Raw genomic sequence first — 24,554 nt, 5'->3', positions numbered from 1 at the left:
TCCTATGGCAAGTAGCAGACACAAGGAGAAACACCTAATCCCTAAACTAATCCTGTGCTAAAAGCCCCATGAGTTTTGTTTTTGACTGAAAACCTCTGTGTCTGGAGTGCTCTGCAGTGAACTAAATTCTCCACTGCATTAGCTATACCTAAAACTACAGTTCCCTCAGATCCCCTTCTCTATTTTCCTTTAGGGAAACAGAGGTACAAAGCAGCTTGTTACAGCAATACGACAAGAAAATTGATTTAGCTATTAGGAAGGTGTCAGGGTGACACATCCCACTGAGGAAGTTATCTCTTAGCATGCACAGTGGCACACTTTGTCAATGCTTTTCAGTGGTGAGAATGCAGGGCTGCTCAGGTTTCTAAGGTGAACTGAATCACTGTTTGATATGGGTGCCTTGTATTCCTTCACATGGCTGCGTGCCTAAGTTTGGTTTGGTTTGGGGTGTGGTTTTTTGTTTGTTTTGGTTTGTTTGTTTGTGTGGTTTTTTGGTGGTTTTTTTTTTTTTGTTTGTTTTTGTTTTTTTAATCTGTTTGTTTTATTCAAAAGGGTTTTTGTTTTCTTGTTAGGGACCACAAAATGTCCTTCTCTTGCCGGCATCAGGATCACCAGCAGCTGCTAGTATTGCTTGAATACCACTGCAAAGTTCCTCTTTCTCTGTCAGTATGAGGACAGAAAGCAATCCAGCTCCATTGGTACAGGGATACTTGGTACAGGGACTTTGAGCTCCAAGAGATCTTTCCATATCCAAGAATGCTGTATAAGGACTGTTAGGCAAAAAATGCCTCTTTTCTCCTCAAAGCTACCCCTATTTACAATAAACTATTTAGCAGTCATAGAAGCTGCAAAGGTCTCATGCCAAAGGCCTTTTCACTGGATATTTACACAAATTCTAAAATAGACTAAGTAAAATAAATACAGAATTATTTGTAAAAAATATCTTACAGAAGAGAAACCTGGTTAAGTATTATCCCATCCAATTGCTTAAATTTAAAATACTTAGTCAAAGATTAGCAATAATGAATCCTTCTGAAGAATCAAATTACTTGCTAGAACAACTGTCAAATTGCCATTTTAATAACCATTAAAGTATTAGGATAGACTCAGTTTGCCTTTTCCTGCAGTGTACTTTAAGTCTTTTCTCAATTTTGGTATAAGTTCATCTGATTTCATAATGTACAGACACTTTCAGATGCCACTGCCTCTAGATGTAATAATCACAAGATAATTCCTTCTTCAGATTTTCTGTACTGAATACACTGGATCTAGGGTTGGGTTTTATTCTGTCTTTTACCAATATATTCTTTGCAACAGATGTTTAATTAAAGGCTGCTAAACAATTTAAACTTCTCAGAAGAATACAAATAAAAGCTGTAAATGAAGTAAATATCTGTTTAATTTACAAACATCAGTAGCATTACTGATATCAGTCCAAATATGACAAAGCACACTGCATTACACATGTACATCTAACTTTTTTGTAAAAAAAATAATAAAATAAAATTGAAAAAACATCTGCATTTTTACAGGGTACCCTGGGTTTTACTGAAAGAAGAACACAACCCACTATTGATTACCAATTCTACATTATAATTTAGCAGCAACATGTTAACATGGGGAACATTAGGGCAGTAAAGTAGTTTTATTATTTGGGGAAAGTCACAGTTCTTGACAGCACAGCCTTTTTTTCTTTTTTTTTTTTTTATAAAAAAGGTAAAGAGCTCCATGGGAATATTAATTTATAAAGATCTATCTTCTAATGTCATTTTCTACACGCCATCTTATTTTCTGTAAGTACTGTATATAGGGAAAATTAACTTCTCTACAATTGCCATCTAGTGTAACGACATTTTCTGTCATACATTACAGGTTCTTGGAAGGTGTCCTGAATATCTGCTTTATGTGAATCTGCAGATTGTCACCACTTTCAATTCAGTGACACCGAGTGGTCAGATTCTAAGGAGAAGTAAAAGGGAATGGAAAGGAGAAAAAAGACTGAAAACATTTACCCCAAGACGACACGCTACGTTAGTTCTATTGCAAAAAATCCTGATTTTTAAGTCCTTTAAAAAAAATTACAAAAATACGGGGACAAATATAAATTAATATATATTAAAGCATTGAAAAACAGTAAAAGGGATGGCCTAAAAGGGTTAAGTACAATGTACTTTGATACAATAAATATTTCTCAATGAAACCAAATACTGTATAGAGTTGTTTAGAACTCACAGAAACAGAAATCCATATTATTACTAATTTACCCATCAATAATCTATTTTATCATCCCCAAAACATTTATATTACAAAAAATTAATACTGGAAAAGGGAAGATAAACACTTTTTTATGCTTCTTTTGCTAACATGCTGACATAAAAGTATACATCATCAGGAGATTTCAGGATTATAGTATATTCTTGTATCTCCCATTTCCCATTCATTAACTGGGACACCATCTTCTCAAGATGCTTAATAATTCCAAAGACAAAAAGTGTTTCAATTGTTATTTCTATATAAACTGATTCTTTTCTCTTATAATGCTTCCTCATCCATAGGTAAGTGATTGGTATGGTCTGTCAAGACAATAAAATATACTGATATGAAAGTGAAAAACCAAGCCTTGTGTTGTGGTCAATTTTTCATCTCTGAGCTGTTAAGTTGAAAGTCACATGTGTATAATGTCAGTGTATCTTCAGCATGTTATAAAGAAGAATCCATGTTAAAAGCAGTTAAAGTTTCCCATCTCTGTTGCAATGTTACCAGGTCTTTTTTTTTTTATCTTCAAAGGTCCTCTTGGGTATGAGAAGTCTCAGTTCAAGCACTTGAATCTTTTTTTTCAATGAAGAAAAAGTCTTTATTCTCATAATAAAAATAAGTCTGTTCTGTATTTTACAATATATTTCAAATATTTCCACTATGAAGCATTAATTAGTCCGACACGGTCAATAAGTATACAACATTTTCATAAGACAAGTGTGACAGGGACACTTAGGAGGGACAATTTGTACAGCCACACTTCACCACTTTTTCAACCTCGTCCACAAATGACGACCCGTCAGTGCATTCAAAAGAGTATTTCCGTCTCTTGCTCCTTAGTGGTCCACAGCACTGCCCGGTTGAACATCCTCCTTTACATTCTAGTCTCGATACCTTCTTGGTCGTCTGGCACGCAGCATACCCTTGCTGCTTTTGGTAGTAATCTCGGACTCGTTCCCCTCGACAAGAGATTTCTGTAGAAAACAACATTTAAAATAAGAGGCACGCTTTTGAGACACAGGTGAAAGAATGGTTGACATTGCTAAGGAAGATGCTGTGTTACTATTTGTAGTTGGGATTGATATTTAAAGCTTGACTCAGACTGTATGTTGGAAACTAGTGTTTCTACCAAATGTAATTTGATTAATGCTGGGTTTTATTCCCTATACCTCCTATTTTCAGTAAAGCTTATATTATGTATATGTAAACCATAAATACGAAGCTATTACAATGACAAGAAAATTGGAAGCCTAAATCTTTTCCTCTTTTATAGAAATACACATCTTCTGTTCCTACACTGCTTGCAGCTGGTTCTGTTTACCATAGGGAAATGTTTCAGAGAGCATGCAATTTAATTTATTAGACCTGGAGTTTAACATTATTCAAACTCTTATTTAATATAAGTTACATTCCACTAACTTCATAAATTACTGAGGTATAAAGCCTGCTAAAAATGAGACATCTGTTAAAAGTTCTACAACTATATTCTTCTGTTCTACTCGCATCTATGTACAATACAAAATAAATGCCATCTGGGGTAAGGGAAAGAGTGGGAGAGGGAGAGCTTTGATAGACAAAGGAAAAAGAAAAAGGTAGGGGGAAAAGTCATCCTGTTTTCATCCATCTCACCTGCATAATTCGCTGTGATAAATCAGTTGAAGCTGAGAGGTCAAAAGTAGAGTTTGTGATAAAACTAGGAGCAGAATCATTGGATTTGGCTTCTCAGGTGCGGAAGGTAGAGAAACAATAAATACAGAAAGATACAGCAGGTAAAAAAGTAATAGTTAAATATAGTAAAAATGTGTTTCTGAATAAAGGCAAAAAAAAGAAATGTTTTCACAGCAAAACATTGGATGAAAAAATCTTCAAAATGTAAACAAATTCATGGGAAAGGTTCGATCTTTCTCTCACCGAGATAAATTCTTATGGTAGAAAAAAAAAAAAAGCAACAAATGTGTGTGTTGTGGGAAAAAAAAATTTGGTCATGTTTTTGGCTGTTCATGTGTTTGGCTGTTCATGTTTTAATAAAAAAAAATCTATTTTCTAAGACCACAACATAACCAGCATTAATTATTTTTTTTACCTTTATCACAGCTGTCCCCCGTGTATCCGCTGCCGCATTCGCAATATGGTTTCCCAAGTCCTGAAAGCCTACATTTGCCATGTTTACACCTGATGGATTGGCAGGGGTTAAACAGCATTTCCTCTTCATCACAGAGGACTCCCCCATGTCCCTGCAGGCATTTACAACTGTATGAAAATGCATTGATCGGCAAGCAGGTACCATGCACACATCTACAGGGGAAACAAGCCCAAGAGAATAAAAATAAATTATTCATCAAAGTTCAGGCTAAGCAACATTAACTACAAATACTTTGGACTGTACTCAGAAGAAAATTGCTTTTGTTTCTAATGGACTTTTTCAGTGAGATGCAGTGAAGTGGTTTAATTGGTATGCAGGTTTACACAAAATAAGCTGCGGTACAAAACCTTCTCACTAGAAAATAGCCACTGTAGATGTGTTATGGAAGACTTTTACAGGTCACAGTTACTGAAAACAACATTTCTTGTCTATCTAGATTTTCAGCATGCTTTTGAGAAGAACACAACAAAATCAAGCAACAGAAGAAGGATACTCACCTGAAATTCTGGTTCATGTATCATTTAAAAGAAAACCCAAATTGTCAATCATGAAGCATGGAGCTCCCAGCACAAGGACAGGTCAGGCACTTCCTAACAGAAACTTTTCTGACCCAAGCAATGTCAGTTTCAAAGCTGGACATATGCTTCCCCTTCAAATACATTACTCTGCATTGCCAGTTGCCAATAGCAGGGTCTTAAAATGTATGAGGCAAGTCTTTACTTCCCTGCAAGACAGCAGCACGCATCGAGTTCTCATGCAGAAGCCCACATTAGATAAGGTCTCATATTATCAAGTCTCACCCAAGGTGATTACACTAGCTAATCTCTCAGTCGAGCTTCACTACACATTTGTGGCAGTGTCAAACCTTGTTGTTGGACAGAAAAAGGACTGTGAGTTAAGCTGCATCTGCTAAGTTCTGACATACAGTAGTATGGGAATACACAGCTGGTCTTATCTCTCTTCAAGAGCGAGGTGGTGGTTCCCAAAAGGAGGATGTTTAATTGCCTGTTCCTAGGTGTAAGTTGAACATTAGGGGATTTCATCTTCTGAAAACATCCCCGATGACTTGGAATGAAATCACTTCCCTTTGTTCCTTTGGCAGTACAGGGTCAATAACTTTCTTCCTAGAAATAATGCTATTCTCTTTAACTGTTGTACTGACAGACAAGTTTTCTATCTACATACTGTTTCCCAGGAAAACACCAGGAGGAATGCAATCCTGATGTTCAAGACCACAGTCACCTTTCCCAATGTTTCACCTCTCTAAGGTTCTTCCCTCTCTATATTGTAAGATCCTTGAGCTCACAACCTCCCTAGTAGGTTGTGACAGCCATCTAAATAAATTAAAAGCTTTAGGTTAAAAAAGAAAAAAAATCCCATTTGATCTAAAATAAAATAATTTGTTTCAATTTGAAGATGACAAAAATGAATCTAAAATTGCATGTCATAGTGAAAGAAGAACTCTGTTAAGAGTAACATCTCATTTGAAATTTTTCAGCTAACATAGCCACCGGTATTCCTGAAAACTTTTTTCTTTGTTCTTTACTCCTTCAGTAAAATAAGAGATTTGGTAAAACTGAAAAGTGCACATTACTTTTTAACTCTGAAAAACTTGCATTAACCATTTAAAATTGTTTCATTTTAAAAAAGATCAACAAGTTTCACTCATCAATGAAATCTCCATTACAACTCTCCATCTGTACCTCTAATTCTGTGCAAGTGCTTTAGGCACGGTGTAACTTAAGAGGAAAAAAAGAGTAGGGGGAGTCAGTCTCACCACAGGATATTTAAATAGAAGGCACAGCATGTAGCTCCATTCACATAACCAGTTTGGGATTAAAACTGATAGTTTAAGCATCTCCAGCTTTCCTATTAGTCTGTATTTTGAAGGAACTGTGCTTCCTACAAAAATTACAAATTGTTTCTGTGGTTGAAGTCTGATATTCCAAGACTTATCAAGTAGTTCAAAATTGAAGGCTTAGACAATATCACAGGACAGACAGCTTTTGTTTAGTTTTCATTATGTTCAGCATTTGATCTGTTCACCATTTACAAAACATCTGCTTTTAGGACATCTGATCTACGAAGTTACTCAGGTGACACTAACATCATGTCATATTCTATACAGGCTACTTTAGATATCAAAGCAATCTGTGTCAGAATCTTTGGCAAAGTTTTGCTTGACTTAGAAGATGATTAAATCTTAGCTAATGCCAGCTCTCATACTTTTGTTTCCACCTGCTCTTTGAAGCTCTAAATTTCATCTTCAGACTGTACTGAAAGGAACATCAAGCTAAGTGCAAACTCTTGGGCACAATTTCATCTCATCTAATTTTAGGTACCTATGTCAGGCACTCAAGTTAGATGTATAATTGCCGTAAGCTCTATACAAAGTCATGGACAGAAATAAACTTATCCAGAGGGTGTTTAAACAACTTGAACCCTAATTTACTCTTTTGATATGTGTTTATTCCTTTACTGACTAGAGAACAAATTTTGGTCATTATGTTTTGAATTCAAGCACCTGGAGTTAGGTAAAATAAATCTAAGTCTTAAGCCTTTTCATAATGTGCAGGGATCTCTAACAGATAACCTATATTTTTGAAACAGAGATCACAGTGACAGCTCTGTTTCTCAGATAAAGCAGAATGTTGTACAAGGTATCTATTCAATAGACACAATTTAGAGATGAATCAAGAAATACAGAATCAAAATCCCCAGGAACTAAAGAACAACAAAGCCCACCTTCACTCAAAATAAACAATTTTGGTTTGGCTTTCTCTCTTAAAAGCTCGTAGCACTGTATACAGCTGAAACAAACCCAATACCTCTGAGAGCAAACAAAATATTAACACTATGCTCACTTAATTCTGTCTTTGATACCGCCTGTATCTGATATTGATAACTTTGTAATTTGCTGCAAAAAACCCAGTCAGTTTGAGTGCTAATGTGCACAGTTATAAGAACCTATGAAGGATCTAATATTTCAAGGATAGTTTAAAGAAATTCTTTGGCTTTTCTTATAGTAGAACTTGTGGTTACAGTTCAAAGTTATTTTTTACTCCTAAAGCATAAAATGGATATGATAGAAGTCGCATTTGTATTTTTTAACCTGCCGTCACTCCCTTTTATTAAAGTTACTGTGAAAGACGACAGGGTAAGAAAGAGACCTATAAACAATGAAATTCTATAATGATATGCTTCAAAAATTCACTGTTCTAGCTCTTGAAAGAGCTTAATGACACTGAAAGTCTATAACCAATGTAAACAATGCTAACAGCATTGTAAAGCATGCTCACTGCTGTATAAAGCTTTAAAGGGTCAGACTCTCCACGCACTATGTGGAAAGATAATTTAAACATCATTTTAAATGGGAGTTGAAAATCATCTTATTAGAATCTCTTCACAAACTCAGGCCGCTGGTCCTTAAAAGTAAAACGTTACATAGGCCAGAGCATTTTAAAAACCAGCAGCCAAAAGATTCAAGCAGGCCTACTTTACTCTAAACCAAAAAAACAACAACCAAAACCAAAAAGTTGTTTGCCAAGTTGTAGTGGGGACAGTGGTAAGGACAAACACAAATGACATCTTGTTGCCCAAGGTCAATAAATCCTGAAGAGCTTTGAACTTCTGAAGTTTCTGATCTTCTTGTGCTGGGTGTCCATGAACTAAAAACTTGAATATGTCTCTATAGTAAATTTAAAAGATGTATATGCATAAATATCAATACTGTCATATACACATATATATCTTTTCTCTCTCTACAAATTTATATACGTGAACTTGTCTATAGACATATATAAAATGTCCAAACTAGAATTAGCAAATAGAATTAGCACACAAGGACTTAAACAGAAGTTTACCATAAAGATCAAAATCTTTTTTCCTGCTAAAACCTGGGGTACTATGAAAATATAAAATATTAGATATGTCATATCAATTTTTTAAAACAGAGTAGAGAATATTAATACTAATAATAACAATATTATTTCCTCATTCTGTACAATTATAAGTAAGCAAATAGAATTTTTTCCATTTGCAACTTCTACATGATTTTTGTACCAAGGGTCATGAGTGCAACTCATTGCAGAAGAAGCCCATACAGAAGTATGTAAGAGCACCTCCCAGGCTTTAGGTAAAACTGATCCCCTAAACTGGAAACTTTTTCTCACTAGGTTTATGGAAAGAATAAACTATAACTGGAATGCTGTTTTAATTTTTACATGTCCTGGCTGTTTTGCTTCTTGCAACTGTGAACTTTTATGAAAATAATACCTATAACAGGAAACTTATATGCATAATATACTACTGTTCTGTCTTGAGAGCAGACATACTTATTTCCAAGACACGGGTCGTTGGTTTGTTGATCACAGAGGGGTCCAGTCCATCCTCCTTCACACTCACAGGAAAAGCCTGACTGGCTGGTAGCATGGCATGTTCCATGCACACAAACTTTCTTATGACAAGGCTCACAACCTGGCAGAATTCCCACTTGCAGTGGCACATTTCTGAAGTCCTGAAGTTCACTGTTGATATACAGATTGCGGATGCAACCATGAAAGCTGGTGCCATTCTGTCCTGGAGACTGCCGTAAAGCTGCTATGTTATTTTTCACAGGCATGCCTAGAAAATTAATAATAGCAAATAATCAGTGTAATCATTGTTACAATTTTCTGTACCATTTTCTCTATCTTTTAGACATTGTTAAGGAAAGATTTCTTCTTAATTAGTTACTCTTAGATACTCAGATACAACCATAAACTAGTGATGAACAATCAATTGGAAATTGTCCTGGTTGTCAAGCATGCATGTAAATCAGCTCCAAACCTGCAAGTCTCTAGGTCACACTTTAGACTTCATCATACAAGAAGCTCCAAACGGTGAGAAGGTCAGCTAGATGCCTGATTTTGAGCTAATAAAGTTAAGTCCAGGATAGCACATAATTTCTGAATCTCAGAAAAACACAAGTTGTTTAGATTTAGCAGCTGATACATGATTTTTTGTAAGATAAGATACTCAAATCCAGAATATTTTAGTAGGACCAGTTCATAATTGGAGCTGGTGTACACATTTCAAATGTGAAATTTTGCTATGGAAAATGTCTTGGAAAGAAAATTTTAACAGATTACTTTCAAAAATACTTTTCTTTAGCATGCCTCAGAAACAGATTAAGAAGATAAAAATAAAAGACACTCATAGTTTGCCCTTACAGTCTAAAAAAGCCAATAATAAAAATAATTCAACATTAAACTATTTTTGTGTATATATTTCTAGAGAATGCAAATGCCTCCAGTGTTGACCATTTTCAGGATAATTCCTTGGTTACAGTCTATAACTTTTACAGGTGTATATGCGGTTATCATGTTATGATCAGTTAAGCATTTAAGATTAATTCAGAAGGAACATTATATTAAACCTTGTTTTCTTGTAAATATCAAGTTTCTTCTAATCCTGCTACCTGATTTTTTTTTTTTTAACTTATTGCCAACATATTGACCTACAGTAAGTAGTCCTTAAGATATTACTTTCCAATCATGAATACACAAATGCCTAAATACCTCCTGAGACTCACAAATAGAGGAAATCAAAGTGCACTGAGTATTAGGAAAGGATCTAGTTTTACCTGTAAATAAATATTCTCACTAACTGCATTATTCCTAGGTAAAATTAAAAATTTTCATTCTGATAATGACAGAAAGTGGCAATGTTCTGCATAGTTGCTCCTTAACCATGTAAACTGATCCTTCTAATGATATTCTATAGTTACTCTGAACAATTAAGAGTAATAAAGAAGTGCTGTGCAACCTAATGAAGTAGACCTGCCTTTCATTTAGAGGTTATTGTAATTTCATTTGTGCTAGGCTTCGGTGATTATAGAAATGAACAATATTGCATCCATACTGCTGAAGAGCCTAATCTTCTTTGATCTTATCCATTAAGGAAATGTATTGGGTTTGTGTGGCAAGGTTGTGTGGCTTCTGTGAGAAGCTGACAGACCTGCTACTGGCCAAGGTTGAGCCACTCAGTGACAGTGGTAATACATCTGTGATAATGTATCTAAAAAAGAGAAAAACCCAAACAACTTATTGTGCAGAAGTAATTGTGGCCAGAGAGAAGTGAGAGTGAGAGGAACAACTCTGCAGACATCAAAGTTAGCGAAGCAGGAGGGGAAGGAGGTGCTCCAGGTGCCAGAGCTGAGATTCCCCTGCAGCCTGCCCATGGTGAAGCAGCTGTGCCCCTGCAGCCCATGGAGGTCCATGGGGGAGCAGAGATTCTTCTGCAGCTCATTGAGAAGCCCTGCACCAGAGCAGGTAGATGCTTGAAAAGAGACTGACCCCATGGAAAGTTGGAGCAGACTCCTAGCAGGACTTGTGGAACTGCTGAGAGAGGAGCCCACACCAGAGCATGTTTTCTATTGGTCCTGTGGGGTACCCGCGCTGGAGCAGCCTGTTCCTGAAAGACTGCACCCTGCAGGGAAAAAGGGACCCACGCTGGAGCAGTTTGTGCAGAACTGCAACCCATGGGAAGGACTCACGTCGGAGAAGTTTGTGGAGAACTGTCTCCCACTGGAAGGACCCCATGCTGGAGCAGGGGAGGGACTCCTCTCCCTGAGGAGGAAGCAGTGGCAGAAACAATATGGGATGAGCTGACTGTAACTCACATTCCCTGTCTACCTGTGTTGCTTGAGGGAAGGAGGTAGAGAATCAGGAATACAGTTAAGCCCAGGAAGGAGGGAGGGGAGGGAGGAGGGTGTCTAGGAATTTTTTTACTTCTCGTTATCTTACTGTGATTTTGATTGGCAATAAATTCAATCAGTTTCTTCAAGTTTAGTCTGTTTTGCCTGTGACAGTAATTGGTGAGTGACCTCTCCCTGTCCTTACCTCAACTCATGAGTTTTCATTATGTTTTCTCTACCCTGTCCAGTTGAGGAGAAGAGTGATAGAGCAGCTTTGGTGGGAACCTGGCATCCAGCCCAGGTCAGACTACCACAGTAAAATTGGCATGGAGCTATTGAATTAAAGGACTGAGACTGCAAATGATCATGAGTTTCCATTTCCTCACATCTACTTGCCATTTTGCGCAAACAGGGACAAGGTAGAGTCATCAAGGCCCCTTCATACTGTTGTCTCCCTTGAAAGCAAAACTCAGCAAATGTTTAGGCATATGGCTTGAAGTATCTCATAGCAGAACAGATGCACTGAAATTACCCTTTGTAAAAATAAAAGGCGTATAAAGCTAAGCACACCAATGCAATGCTAAACTAGCTGTTATACCTGTGTCAGGAAATTTAGATGTTATTTCTGGGAACCATATAAAAATTATCTGGGATACCAGGTAATAGGAGGTATATCACACATGATTCAGAGAATTTTTTTTTTAATCTCTGATAAGGAAGGCATTTGGAAACACAATGCAAGCATATACACAAGCTTTTAGCCTATACACTTTTTGCTTCTTCTAGCAAGTTATCAGATATTAGAAGGCCAAAGTGTGTGCAAAAGCTTTAGTAATATTTCTTAGATAATTTTTATAATTATTATAATTATATGGGTTCTTTAACAGTTCGGAAACAAGTGCCACGGAAATAATGCAGGGAAGTATTTCAGATCTATTTTTGGTAAGGTAAGAGAGTAGTTCCCACCCTCTTTTGAGGGTCACTGAACCTCACTACAAGTAAACTACTGCTCAAGGAGGTAAATGGTAAGACCTCTATTAAATAAGTCATACAGTAAAACTGTCAAAATTAGTATCTCATTCTAGAAGCTGCTAGAAAAGAGCAGAAACTGCTAGAAATGAGGAGCAGCTGATACCCTACCTGTCTCAGAAATAGGAACATTCATGAAACAAGAGGTCACTCTCAACTAGTAAAATATGCTCTAATTTCTAAGAGAAGAATGTGAAGTATCAGTGATGTCTATGATGCCTTTGAAGAATTTTTGAGAAGAAACAGATTGTCCCTTAAGACTTCTTACGAGAAGACATGGGCTTTCAATATGATTTACTGAAATTTGTTACAGGAAGACTGAAAAATATCTAGTCTGTGTATTCTGACCACACAAAAGAATCATACAGCTGGAAAAATGTAAAAAAAAAAAAAAAAAAAAGTTTAAATTGATTAGATCAGTTTCTTGTTAAAAATAATGTTAAGTTACTCCTTCCAAACCAACCTAAATATTGTGACCCAAGAGTAACAGTGAAAAAAAACAAAAAAGAAGCTGGGAGAAGGCAGGCAGCGAGGGAATAAGAGGGAATGAAAGGGAATGAAGGCACACATCATACAAGGGCTCACTGTCAAGTCTCAATTTCATCCTGCCAGCTGAGGTGATGCTTATCAGAAATGCCATTTTAGCAGGAAAGTGGCAAGAGTAAGCGTAAGCTACGTGATGATATAGGTGTCAAACTAAGACTTTGGCAAAGATAAGAATACTGCATAAAATCCTAGTGAGAATTTAAGTTCTTAACTGATGGAAATGTGTGATCAAATTCTCTAAAAAATCTAGATACAGTTGGATAAGAAAAAATTTAATGACTCTCAAAAAGATGGGTAAGATACAAGAGTGAAAAGTAACTGGCTCAAGAATTTAAAAAATTTTAAGTAGATAAATTATATAAACATATATAAAGAACAGAAAATCTTAAGAGCTTGACCATCAACCTAGTGGAGGTTTTTCCTTTATTTTGTTATAATGGGCTTATAATATTGGTCTTTATTTTTTTTTTGGCCAACATTTTCTATGAAAGCAGAAATAATGGTCTGCCTGAATCCTGAATGTGAAGAATTGAAATAGAAGAAACACAGGACCTCTCTAAAGAATATGCACTAGAATTAAAAAACTGCTGCTCTTAGGAATCAAACCATTGAATTTACAAAATTTATTCTTCTGCTACTTCGAAATGACGTGGCAGATGAGTAAGATTCTCCTAATGGAAGCACAGATCTGCAAGGTGAAGAAGCAAGGAAGAGAACCATATGTCACAAATCATCATCTCAGTGTCAAGAATGTGCCCTGAATAAATGTTTATAGTTGGCAGTGTAGCCTCATTTCATCAAAAGGTGCCTTAACAGACAGGGGCATTGTTTTGCACTAAGTTCAGCTTTCAAGTAGTACAACTGGCCTCAGCAGTCATTACAACAAACTGATGTTGACAATACAAGTAAGCAAGCACACAGTGACATTAGAATCTAGGACCACCTCTTCCAAAAAAATGTAGCATAGGATACTGTGTAAACAACAGAAGTGATACACATGAAAAAATGCAATGTGCTTCCACAAAGCAATCTTCCTTTGAAGATTCATGATATGAAACAATTTTAAAGGCAGCTAATACATTTGATAACATTAATTCTTTTCTCTGTTAGTATATAGAGTGATGGCTAACACTGAATTCTATCTTATAATTCTTCCCATTTTAGATGGGAGGAGGTAATGACAACATTTGAAAAGATCTGACAAAAACCTGAAGTGTTTCAAGGGAAGAATGGGAATTTTCAGACAAGTCATGTTACTTCTCATCACTTGCAATTGAGGTACTTGTTATACTAGTTTTATAGGAGAAAGATTCAATTCTTGATTAGGACCAAAAGCAGCTGGTTTTATTTTCCACTAGAGATAAATCTGAGCAAGTACCCTGAGCTTTTCTGTGTATTTAGAAAGAGGATAACTAGCACCTTTTCTAGAGAAAGTAGTCATCTCACAAACGCACTACTGGTAGCATATTTTTTTTTTTGCAAGGAGGTAAGATGCTTAAGTCTAAAAATATTCTCAGACAAAAAAAAGAAGAGTTCTTAAGAATTAGACAAAATGAAAAAGAAAATAGGTATTCTTTTTACAGAAAGAACAGATCAGAAGAAGACTCCTTACATGCCTCCTATAAGACCGTAAGGTTAAACTAAGTAGAACCAGAAAATTGGTAGAAGATAAGCAGTATTTAAAAACCATGCCGAAACTCTGATTGCTAAGAACTTAAACTTACTACCAAGGTCAATAAGGAGGCACAAAGCAGTGGCTGAATTTTCTGACTTTTACTTAGATTACAGAGGTCCATTAGGATTTCAACAGGAACTGCCGGTTAAAACAATGTGCTTGAATCCATAGTTCTACAGAGTAAATGCCAGCAAATGATCAACAATTTTTCAAATATTTTAGCTCTACCAGTTTTACTTAAACAAACTGCTCTTTCTTCTCAAAACAAACAAACAAATAAAAAACAAGCCCTGCCACATACTGTGAGGCAGCTGTCCAGTTGGTTCCCTTCTTACCTAGTGTCCTAATTCCTATCAGCCCTAAGCAGTAAGATCTCCAGACATAAATTATATTTCATGGCTTTATACTTTGCTATCACTTCCTGCAGATACCTGTACAGTGAAATAGTAAAGTGTAAATGTAAAACATGAGCAAAACAGAACGCTACCATTCTATACTTTCTGAATAGGCATTAATAAATCTTCACGTAGCTAAACAATGCTAAGCACTTTTCTTCAGTATAATAGAATACTAAGTAACAGTAGAAAATTACAGAATTTTACAGTGGTAAAAAAATAATTATAAAAAAGCAACAGGTGCAGTTGGAGGACATACTATTTGTTAAAATTGAAACTATTGAGATTAACTGCTTATGTTTCATCTTAAGGTGTTATCTCAATGAATGAGTCTCTTACCATGTGTTTATTAAAGTTACCAGAGCAAATTAGCTATGATACCTCTAGTAAGAAGCAGTAATATCCTCTTACCTCCTACATACAGCGGAGAATCAAAATTCAGAGTGGATTGCTTGGACAAATTGGTAATTATCTTGGGGCTTCCTCCATCAATAGATAAAGATAGAATCTGATCCATAGCTAGCAGCTCCACAATGTGGAAATTGCCATCATTAATTGTTTCCACACTGCAAAATAAACATTAATATTAAAGACATTATGGTCTGGTTAGAACAGTTTTTTACCTTCTTTCCCTGTAAGAGTTAACACAGTTTCAGAACAGAACTTCTCCAGAAGTGCAGTCTCCTGAAAGCTAGGTCTTAAGCAAAGACACGCACATACGCTTAAAAGCTAATACAACACCCCTTCCTCTGCAACAGTGATCACGGGGCTGGAACACCTTTTCTATGAAGTCAGCTGAGACAGTTGGGGTCATTTAACCTGGAGACGAGAAGGTTCTGGGGAGATCTTACAGCAGCTTTTCAATACTCAAAGGGGGCTTATAGAAAAGATGGAGACACTTTTTACCAAGGCCTGTATTAACAGGAGCAGGGGCAACTCTAAGAGAGGGTAGACTTATATCAGATAGAATATATAAAGTAAAAGAAGTGACATAAAGAAAAAATAATTTAATATGAGGATGGGTTAATGAAACACTGGGATAGGTTCCTAGAGAATTTGTGGACTTGTTATTGGAATTGTTTAAGATCAGGTTGGATGGGGCTTTGTGCAACCTAATCTAGTGGAAATTGTCCCTTCCATGGCAAAGAAGATAGAACTAGATGATGTACGATCCTAATTTTACTCCAAGATCGTATTTGTATGTATGCCTCTGTGTATCCTACATGTTGCAGAGTATGGGTTTACATATTTTGTAAGTATGATGGCCTAAGTCGACTCGAGTGATACATAAATCTACTATTTCATGAAATATGGAACTGCATCTAATGTTTGTCCTGCTAGACAAAATCACGTCATTGGTCCAGATGGCTCCACTGACACTACCAGTAAAGTAATTTCTTATCTTTACTGGGCACAGTTATTTCTGTGTGTTTAGCATCTGGCTAGTACAGTGAATATGAGTATTTTTTTATTTTTTTTTTCTTGTCTACATATACCATTTCCTTTTGCTTACTTATAAGCTATGAACTTACTAGTAGGAAAATACCTGAAGGGTGTCAAGCAGAAAATGTTTCAAGCGTGGTGCTTACGCTGTATAAGGGCAAGCCTATTCATGTTGTCAGCTGCAAGAAATGCCTGCCCATGCCTTTCAGCTGCAATATCTACACAGGAAGTGTTTAACTGCAAAGTAACTACTCTGTGCTTGAACACCGTTTAAGTACATCAGAGAAGGAAGAATATCATTACTTAGTTCTAGGACTGAATATGTCATTGTACTTGCATAAATTGTATGCCCATTTTACACTGGAGAAATGAGAGCTGAATATATATAGCTGCATGGAAGGTATGTCAATGAGCTGTAGTCCAGAGACCAGACATTACAACCGTTCCCATGAGAGACTTTATTTGTTTCAGGCCACCATCAAATGAGTGAGCTTAAGCCTTTGAAAAAAATTATTTAAATGAGCCAATTGTATGATGGCCTGAGATGGACTGCACAGTCACACAGTCAGTTAGCTCTTCTTATTGAGAAAGTAGTATAGCTGAAAGGGATTAGCTTCTTAAACCTCAAGGCAAAAATCAAGGAAATTACCTTAGTGATGTTTTAATTAACTTAACTGCTTTTGTCCTGGAACAGATCAGAAGCACACGTGGTTGCTTACAGCTGTGACACATTAAATAGCTTCTCAGCCATTCATTACCTACTTGATATGAACAGCCTCTGCTCAATATGGATGAAAGGTCTGCATGGTAGCATGCATGCTTTACATAAACTCAGCTCTGTGTGAAAGTGCAAACATACGACAGAGCAGACGCTGGCACAATAAACACTTTATGGGAGTTGGCAGGAGGGGGACTGCCAGTTTCTGTGGGGGGAAAGGAAAGGTCAGGGTTCATCATTCCTAAAGGTCCAGGTTTATTCAAGGTATTAAGAAGTTTGTTTGCTGTGCAAACCAATAATAAAGATGCCATGATTAAATTATTTACACATTTCAATGAATCCAGGAAAAAAATGTGCTAAGAAATCAAAGTGCATATGACTTCATGATTTCAGGAAGCAAGAAACACTAATATAAGGTTTTTGTTTCAAGGAAACTTGTTATTCTACAGCTTATCAACCTTTCACACAATACTATTTTAAAGAATGAGAGGAACACATAAAATGCATTTTTATAGTGAGGGGTCATTCCAGGGATGTATAAAACATAATGTGTAAAGGGAATCTGTCTCTGATAAGAGCGATTATTAAAAGCTTCTGGTTTAAACTGTTTTACTGGTAAAAATTTACTACAGAGAGTGGAGCCCTCCTAGGTAAGGGTGGTTTAAATTAAAGGGGAAATAAACACAAGGCATATCTGTGCAATATTTCCTGCCAATGCACTTACATTACTTCTAGCCCATTTCCCATTGGAGAAATGAGAGCTGAATGCGTGGATCCTAATGAATAGCTGTAAGAAAAACTGATTTAAGGCTCCTGGTACTCTGTAGAAGAATAATGATTTGGGAAGAAATATTTCCATATTTCCAATAAATATATCATGAAAAGTAGTTTCCAGAATGAAAAAGGTTTTTTTTTCTTTCGTAAAAAACATTAAACATTTAGAAATGACGTCCAGACAGCACAAAATACAAGTGGATCAACATTTTACAAATAACCATCTCCAATGAACTAATATTCTTTATTGGTCTTGGCAGTGCCATCATCTCATCCTGTTTCTCAGATTGACTATGAGTGCTTTAGGGATGATGGCTCTTTCTGTGGTCAGGTCCCATTGGTAAAGCAGTTTTCATTCACTTTACACAGCTAGACTGATGTTATTGTTGATTCTTCATATTTATCATGATTAAATCACCTCTTTGTAACTTTGTTGTTACTGGAAGCACCTCTGTAGGCTTTACAGCTCCCATTTGACTCCTTTTCAACACACCATTTCTTGAGTGCCATTTATATTATAAAACTTTTACTTGAATCTCTCTGTTGGCTGGTTTTTCTGGTTTTATTTTTGGTGTGGTTTTTGTTTGTTTGTTTGTTAGGCTTTTTTAGCCTCTGTTTCAGGCATCTCATCATTGTTCAGTGGAGTACAACTTGCCTTATTCTTTTCCCTGTGCTATACATGAATCTTCACTTCCTTCAAGAAATCTCTAAATCTCTTGATAAAAATCTCAGTTTCTTAATTTCCTTTCAGTCCTTCTCAGTGTAAGCAACTTTCCATCTTTGCAAATTATCTGTCCTGTTACCAAACTGTTCTTTAACAATCATTGTTCCTAAACATTATGATTTAAATTTTCTTTTGTCATACTCATATATCACTGATAAAACATAATACATTAACTTGTTTTCTTCTATAATTCATCACCTATTTATACTGGATCTGTCTGGAAAGTTAATGCTCTTCATAATACTAAGTATTTTATCTAAACCCATGATTTTTCTGACTTTTACTCTTTCTTTTCTCTTCCCCTGTCCAAGTGGGGTTGTTAGAAGGGGAGGTGAGTGAGTGGCTGTGTGGCACTTAGTTGCCTACCAGGGTTAACCTATGACAATACTTCACAATATTATTTTAGTTATTTATAATTTTGGTAAACTTCAACTGTTTCTTCTAAAATTTTCCATACTGAATTGTGCAGGAAACTTATTTTTAGTCCTCTAAACAGACCCAATAGTTTCATAAAGTAAAGGGAACATACTCCTACCTCTTATAGTTCTATTAACCCTGCTTTGCAGCTTATGACTTTTGGCAGTGGGATGGCACCATGTCTATCCATTTGTCATCTTTTTGAAAATGCACTGAGACAAGGTGTTAAGATCTCAAAAACATGTAATTCTGCACAAACTGCAGGGCCAGATCCCCAAATTCTTGGTCCATGCTGGCTGTATTTCAGCACACAGATGATTAACACCTTCTCTCCAGCTGTACTTCTGGACTGCAGTAGTACTTGCTGGATATGAGCCTGCCAACTCATTCAAAGAGCAGGAATTGCCTTAGCTACATCAAGGTTATACTGACAGAGAACAAAGCTGTGTGGTTTTCATTCAGAAGCAGCAAAAACTAGGCTGACAGAGAAGGAAGAAAAAGAGGTAGGACTGCAAAGAAATAGTTTGAATAATGCAAGCAAAAGTAATGGATAGTAGTGGATTGTGAGGAAAACAGTATTGGAAACTGAGTCAAGGAGGAGGCTGAGAAAGACAAAATAGAGAAGAGAGAAAGCAAATGAATATGTTAATGTAGATTATGTCTGTGAGCAGTTTTTTGAGCAGTTGATCAGATCTAGTTGGCTTATTAAAAAATAAAGGGAAGGAAGGGATGAAGAAAACCAAAGGGAGGGATTGAAGGAAAGACTGGAAACATGTCAGGAGACAGTTTTAACAGGTAACAAAGGTACAGAAAGACAATATGCAATAAATGGATGAAAAGAAGGTTAATAATGGCCAGTCTTTGTGAGCGAAGATCCGGGGAAGGTCTTTACACCTTCCAGCCTGAGCATTGGATTTTTTAGGTGAGACACAGTGTGCGCGGAACTGAGCCCACCCTTTAATCCTAAGGTTCATCTGCCGGGGCCAAGCGAGCTTGGACGGTGGCAGCGAGGTCCTTAGGACGTAGGTGGGTTGCCTTTAAGGCCTAACGAGCTCCATCTGCCCGGGAGTGGCCCTGACCGGGAATCGAACCCGGGCCTCGGCGGTGACAGCGCCGTGCCCTTACCACTAGACCACCAGGGGCTCCATGAAAAGAAGGTAAAGACCTTAAAAAGGGCAGGAAATATCACAAAGATTCTAGGAAGGTAGAACTGGAAATGATGATCAAGAACTGGAAATGATGAAGGGATTAGAATATAATGTGTAAAAGATTCTATGCTACTGCATATGCCTTTCTAGAACCTGAAATAGATATGAAATAATATGCAATTTGTACAGATATCACTAGATGCACTAACATATAAAAATGCAGAAAGCTATATATGGCTTCCAACACAGAATCATGAAAATATAGAATTGTTTAGGTTGGAAAAGACTTCCAAGATCACGAAGTTCAACCATTAAGCCAGCACTGCCAAGTCCATCACCAAACCACATCACTAAACACCACATTTACAGTTCTTTAAATACCTCCAGGAATGGTGACTCCCCCACTTCCCTGGGCAGCCTGTTCCAATGCTTGACAACCCTTTTTGCAAAGAAATTTTTCCCAATATCCAATCTAAAACTCTCCTGGTGCAACATGAGGCTGTTTCCTCTCATCCTATTGCTTGTTACTTGGGAGAATAGACTGACCCACACCTGGCTACAACCTCCTTTCAAATAGTTGTAAAGATGAGATACGGTATCCCCTCAGCCTTCCTGTAAGGGCACAAGGCTTCATTACAGTTGGACCATGACATGGAAGTTTTCAAATATCTCAGAAGCTCAGCATCCCAATTATTTGAAACAAAATGGAGATTAACAGCACAACAACAAGAATAATACTTCAAGTGTGTATCTGCTTCACTAAAAACACTGTGTCACACTGTAACACCTCACTACATTTACCATCCCTTTCTGCACTGCACCTGCATTCTTCATTTGTCACATAATTCAAAGGAGATGATCAGCTATGCAGGGGAGATGCTTCTAATTCTTTTGTAACAATAACCTAATTGGGACTGCTTGTTAATTGGTTACTTTTTTGTTAATCCCCATGTTTATGGTGTTTAATTTACCTTTGTGAGTAATGTTTTCCAATCTTTCTCTAGAAAACTAAAATGGGCAAGTGTGAATTACTAGTATTTATTATATTCCAGTAATGCCAGAGAAAGCATTAAATTTATGAGAAGACAATATATGTTCTGAATAGGAAGAAGTATTCTCAATAGATTAAACAAATGAGAGCCAAAACTACATATGACCCTGATTCCTGTTGCTTCATATTCTCAGACAGATGCAAAAAAAAAAAAAAAATAAAAAAATCAACGAAAATAATTAAAACCCTGAAAAATAGTCTTATTTTACATAGTAGTAATTTGAAAAAGTGAATGTTTGATGCAATTTTAAATTTGTGTTTGGTACTTCAATCTCTTGTAAAGTCAAATCCAATTTTTAATATATGAAAATGTATACAATTAATATATATATACTATTTCCACATATTAAATCATTTCATGGAATTTTAAGGAGACCTTATGAAATACGTATTGCATCAAAAAATAAAAGCAACCTTAAAATGTTTATTGGAGAAGACTATGTCTTTTCTAAACAACTTTATGTTGTATTTTATAGGCATGATGTTTTTTTCTGGGGAATGCTTTTAGTAATCTACTAAAACCACAGATCCCTTAGTCTTATTACCTAACAAAGTTTAGCATTGTTTCCTTGCTATATAAACTTGAGCTTTTGATTTTATATTGCCATATGAGTGCAATCATTTCTAAAAATCATTTATTTTTAGTGAAATGTCTGTAACAGAATGCAGAACAGTGTCAGCTGTTACAAACACTAAAAAGTAATTATACACTAGATATACACTAGATATGATTTTACAACCCTAAAAGTGTAAATGCAGCAAAACTAAGATTTATGGAAAACTGATTTAACACTTCCCCTTTACTTTTGAAAGTATTTTTAGCAAAAAGAGAGCAGTCAGTGCTAAGTAGTGATGTCTGTTGTCTCTTTGCTCACCCTTGCAATGTCTATCTGCAAATTCTTGTGAAGTTATATAATACCTCCCCATAAATTCAGGTGGAAATTTTTCAAAGAGCCGGAAAATTTTGACTTAAAAATACCCTGAAAATTCATGCTGCAGAAGTGGATTCTGTCTCTGAATGACTTTGGAAGCCAAGCCCATTTCTTTTCCAAGGGTACTGCCTTTTTTCAGAATCAAGTTTTTAGTTTTCTCTTCACTTGCCAGGGAAAAGTCCCACATTATAGGACTGCCTAACACAGAAGAGAAGCCTCCATTTAATTTCTGCTCAAGCAGTAGAGTTCTTCATTTTGACTGGTACACTAGGAAATCATTTGTCAGTTACACATGGAAAAAAAATTCCACTTCTACATGTGAGCTTGACACAAATGTATAAATACTCTGCTGGAAGCTAACTCTTCTCAGTTTTAATACACCAAATAATATATTATCTTTCTGATGTATCTGCATTAGAGTTATTTTGCCAAGCCAAATCACCTCTTTTGGCAAGAGATTTTGAGCGTCTAACAATACATTCATTTGCATAAGCTTCTTTTAAACATCTGTTAAAAAACGTGACTTTGACATAAGGAATTAATACAGCTTTTGTTTCAGTTAGAAATTTCTTTCATCCAGGTTCACCTGTAAATAGCAGAGGCTGGATATGATCCTGTGTCATAACTGACCCTCACTCTACCCCGGTACAGCTCTACTGCTATATGATCTTTATCGCCTTTATAGAGCAGGATCCCACTGTCTTCATCCGTGGCAATCTAGTAAAAAGAAAGAAACATTTAGAAAGAACGATTTAAAATAAACATTAAATCAAAATGCAGTATTAAAAGAATCTTTGAATTTACTGCCATAGTATGTTACTTCACTATAAAATTCTCTCTTGAAGGACAACCTGACAAAATTCTTTCTCTTCCTATCAAAAAGTGCATCTACTTCACTATGAATATAAAGTTATTGTATTGACTCCTGTAGATTTTTAGCTCAAACTGTGAAAAGCTCTTTAAGTGAGCCATTGACAACTTTGGCTACTCTTCTACTTAATGGAGAGCCATTTACTCTCTTTTCCAGAACAGAGAATCTACAACACAAGCAAACTTACCTGTAGAGTAATATTGGTTTGGGGGCGTATCTTAGCTGAAGGGATTTGCAGATAGGATTCTTTGTTGATGAAGTTTATACTAATCAACTTTTCACATTTCTCACCCTGGTAGCCTGATAAACACTGACAGATTGGTTCACTTTCTTTTATGATACACTGGGCTCCATTTTGACACTCATAATTATCACAAGGGCTGGTGCGAGGTAGAACCATTGGTGGTGAAAACTCACAAAACAAGCCACTAAATGGAAACAGAAAAACAAAAATCACTATTTCTAAGAAAAACCCCAACTTTAGCAGAAGACATACATACTTCTACTGTCTTAAGATCCTTCTCACCTGTATCCTTCTGGGCAAATACATGTATATCCATTAACTGCATCAGTACACTGAGCTCCATTTTTACATTTGTTGTCCTGGCAGTCATCAAAGTCAATATCACAGTGCTCACCAACGTATCCTGGTGTGCAATCACATCTGTAAAACAGGAAATCAAACTGGATAGCACAGTGTCTTTTAACGATACACTATGCTTATGACAAAGTTAAGGAACTACTGAATTTTTTAAAGCTCAAGAAAAAAAAAACTGCATTACTGACTTTGTGTATAATGACTATGTAGCTTAATCACATTAGTATATGGGGAATCTACATATGTAATGAATAGAGGTTTGCTGGTTAAACAGATTTACACACCTGCCATTATGCTGAAGAATTGTGGTTTAAATCTAGAGAGCCCTCATGAATAATTTTGACAGTATTTATGAGCAATGCAGAACGTTACAGGATGTTGTATGTGGCTGCAAACACTAATCACAATCAATATGCTTAGTAAGTCAACCCAAGACAAATAATCCCGGGCTTGCATTGTACCGATGGTTATTTTCTTTGTCAGTTGAACAGCTCTGAATGGACCAATGGTCCATTTATACGGTTTGGAGGTTATGGATAATTTTCTTTCCCTTGAAGTTCCATACTACAAACAGCTCCATGGTGAGTGAACTAACAGAAGTCTCAAAACACATCATTTTCCCTTTTGAACCCCCACTGAACTAGAAACAGCATATCCTAAAGACCATATCTAATGTTTTTTGTTTGTTGGGTTGTTTTTGTTTGTTTGTGGTTTTTTCCCAAGTGCAACTGTCATTGCTAATGCTAGCAGCATTTCTTCAGGGAATTCTCATATAGTAGTATAGTAGACTACTACATATATGAGCAGACATATAGCTCACAACTCTGTGAACAATAAATGGAAAATATTACAAATCTAGGCATCCACATGTTTTGGGTTTTTTTCAAAATAAGTATGGGTTTAATTGATTTCATTAGATCTTGTGATTACTTCCTTGGTGTTATTTCTGTGAGTATCTAAAACTTGCAAGAGTAATTTTAAATAGTTGTGTAACTTTAAATTTCATACTTCAAAAAAATATGTCTCATTTCTATTCAGCAACATAACTGAATAAGAAAAGTGAAAAAAGACTATAAAGCATGTGATTAAAAAGCTGTCTGAGATACATTCTTGAAGTTTACTGCATGTACTATTCTCTTATGTAAAATCTCAGGAAGG

General features: G+C 36.2%; 1 protein-coding gene across 1 annotated transcript in view; it reads right to left on the bottom strand.

Annotated features, from left to right (window-relative positions):
• Window positions 1-1,381: 1,381 nt before the first annotated feature.
• Window positions 1,382-24,554, bottom strand: part of SLIT2 (slit guidance ligand 2) — a 265,416-nt gene continuing 242,243 nt past the window's right edge. Inside the window, 7 exon segments of the mRNA XM_050338763.1 lie at window positions 1,382-3,230; window positions 4,340-4,551; window positions 8,734-9,022; window positions 15,132-15,286; window positions 22,514-22,644; window positions 22,986-23,226; window positions 23,325-23,462. Of these exon segments, the coding sequence (XP_050194720.1) occupies window positions 2,989-3,230; window positions 4,340-4,551; window positions 8,734-9,022; window positions 15,132-15,286; window positions 22,514-22,644; window positions 22,986-23,226; window positions 23,325-23,462 (1,408 nt within the window). The 3' untranslated portion in view covers window positions 1,382-2,988.

This window comes from Myiozetetes cayanensis, unplaced genomic scaffold (genome assembly GCF_022539395.1).
Source record: "Myiozetetes cayanensis isolate MyiCay16 unplaced genomic scaffold, myiCay2020 scf7, whole genome shotgun sequence".
In the NCBI taxonomy this organism is placed as follows: domain Eukaryota; kingdom Metazoa; phylum Chordata; class Aves; order Passeriformes; family Tyrannidae; genus Myiozetetes; species Myiozetetes cayanensis.
Note: the sequence above shows the minus strand (reverse complement) of the source record. Positions and strands in the feature narration are given on the sequence as shown.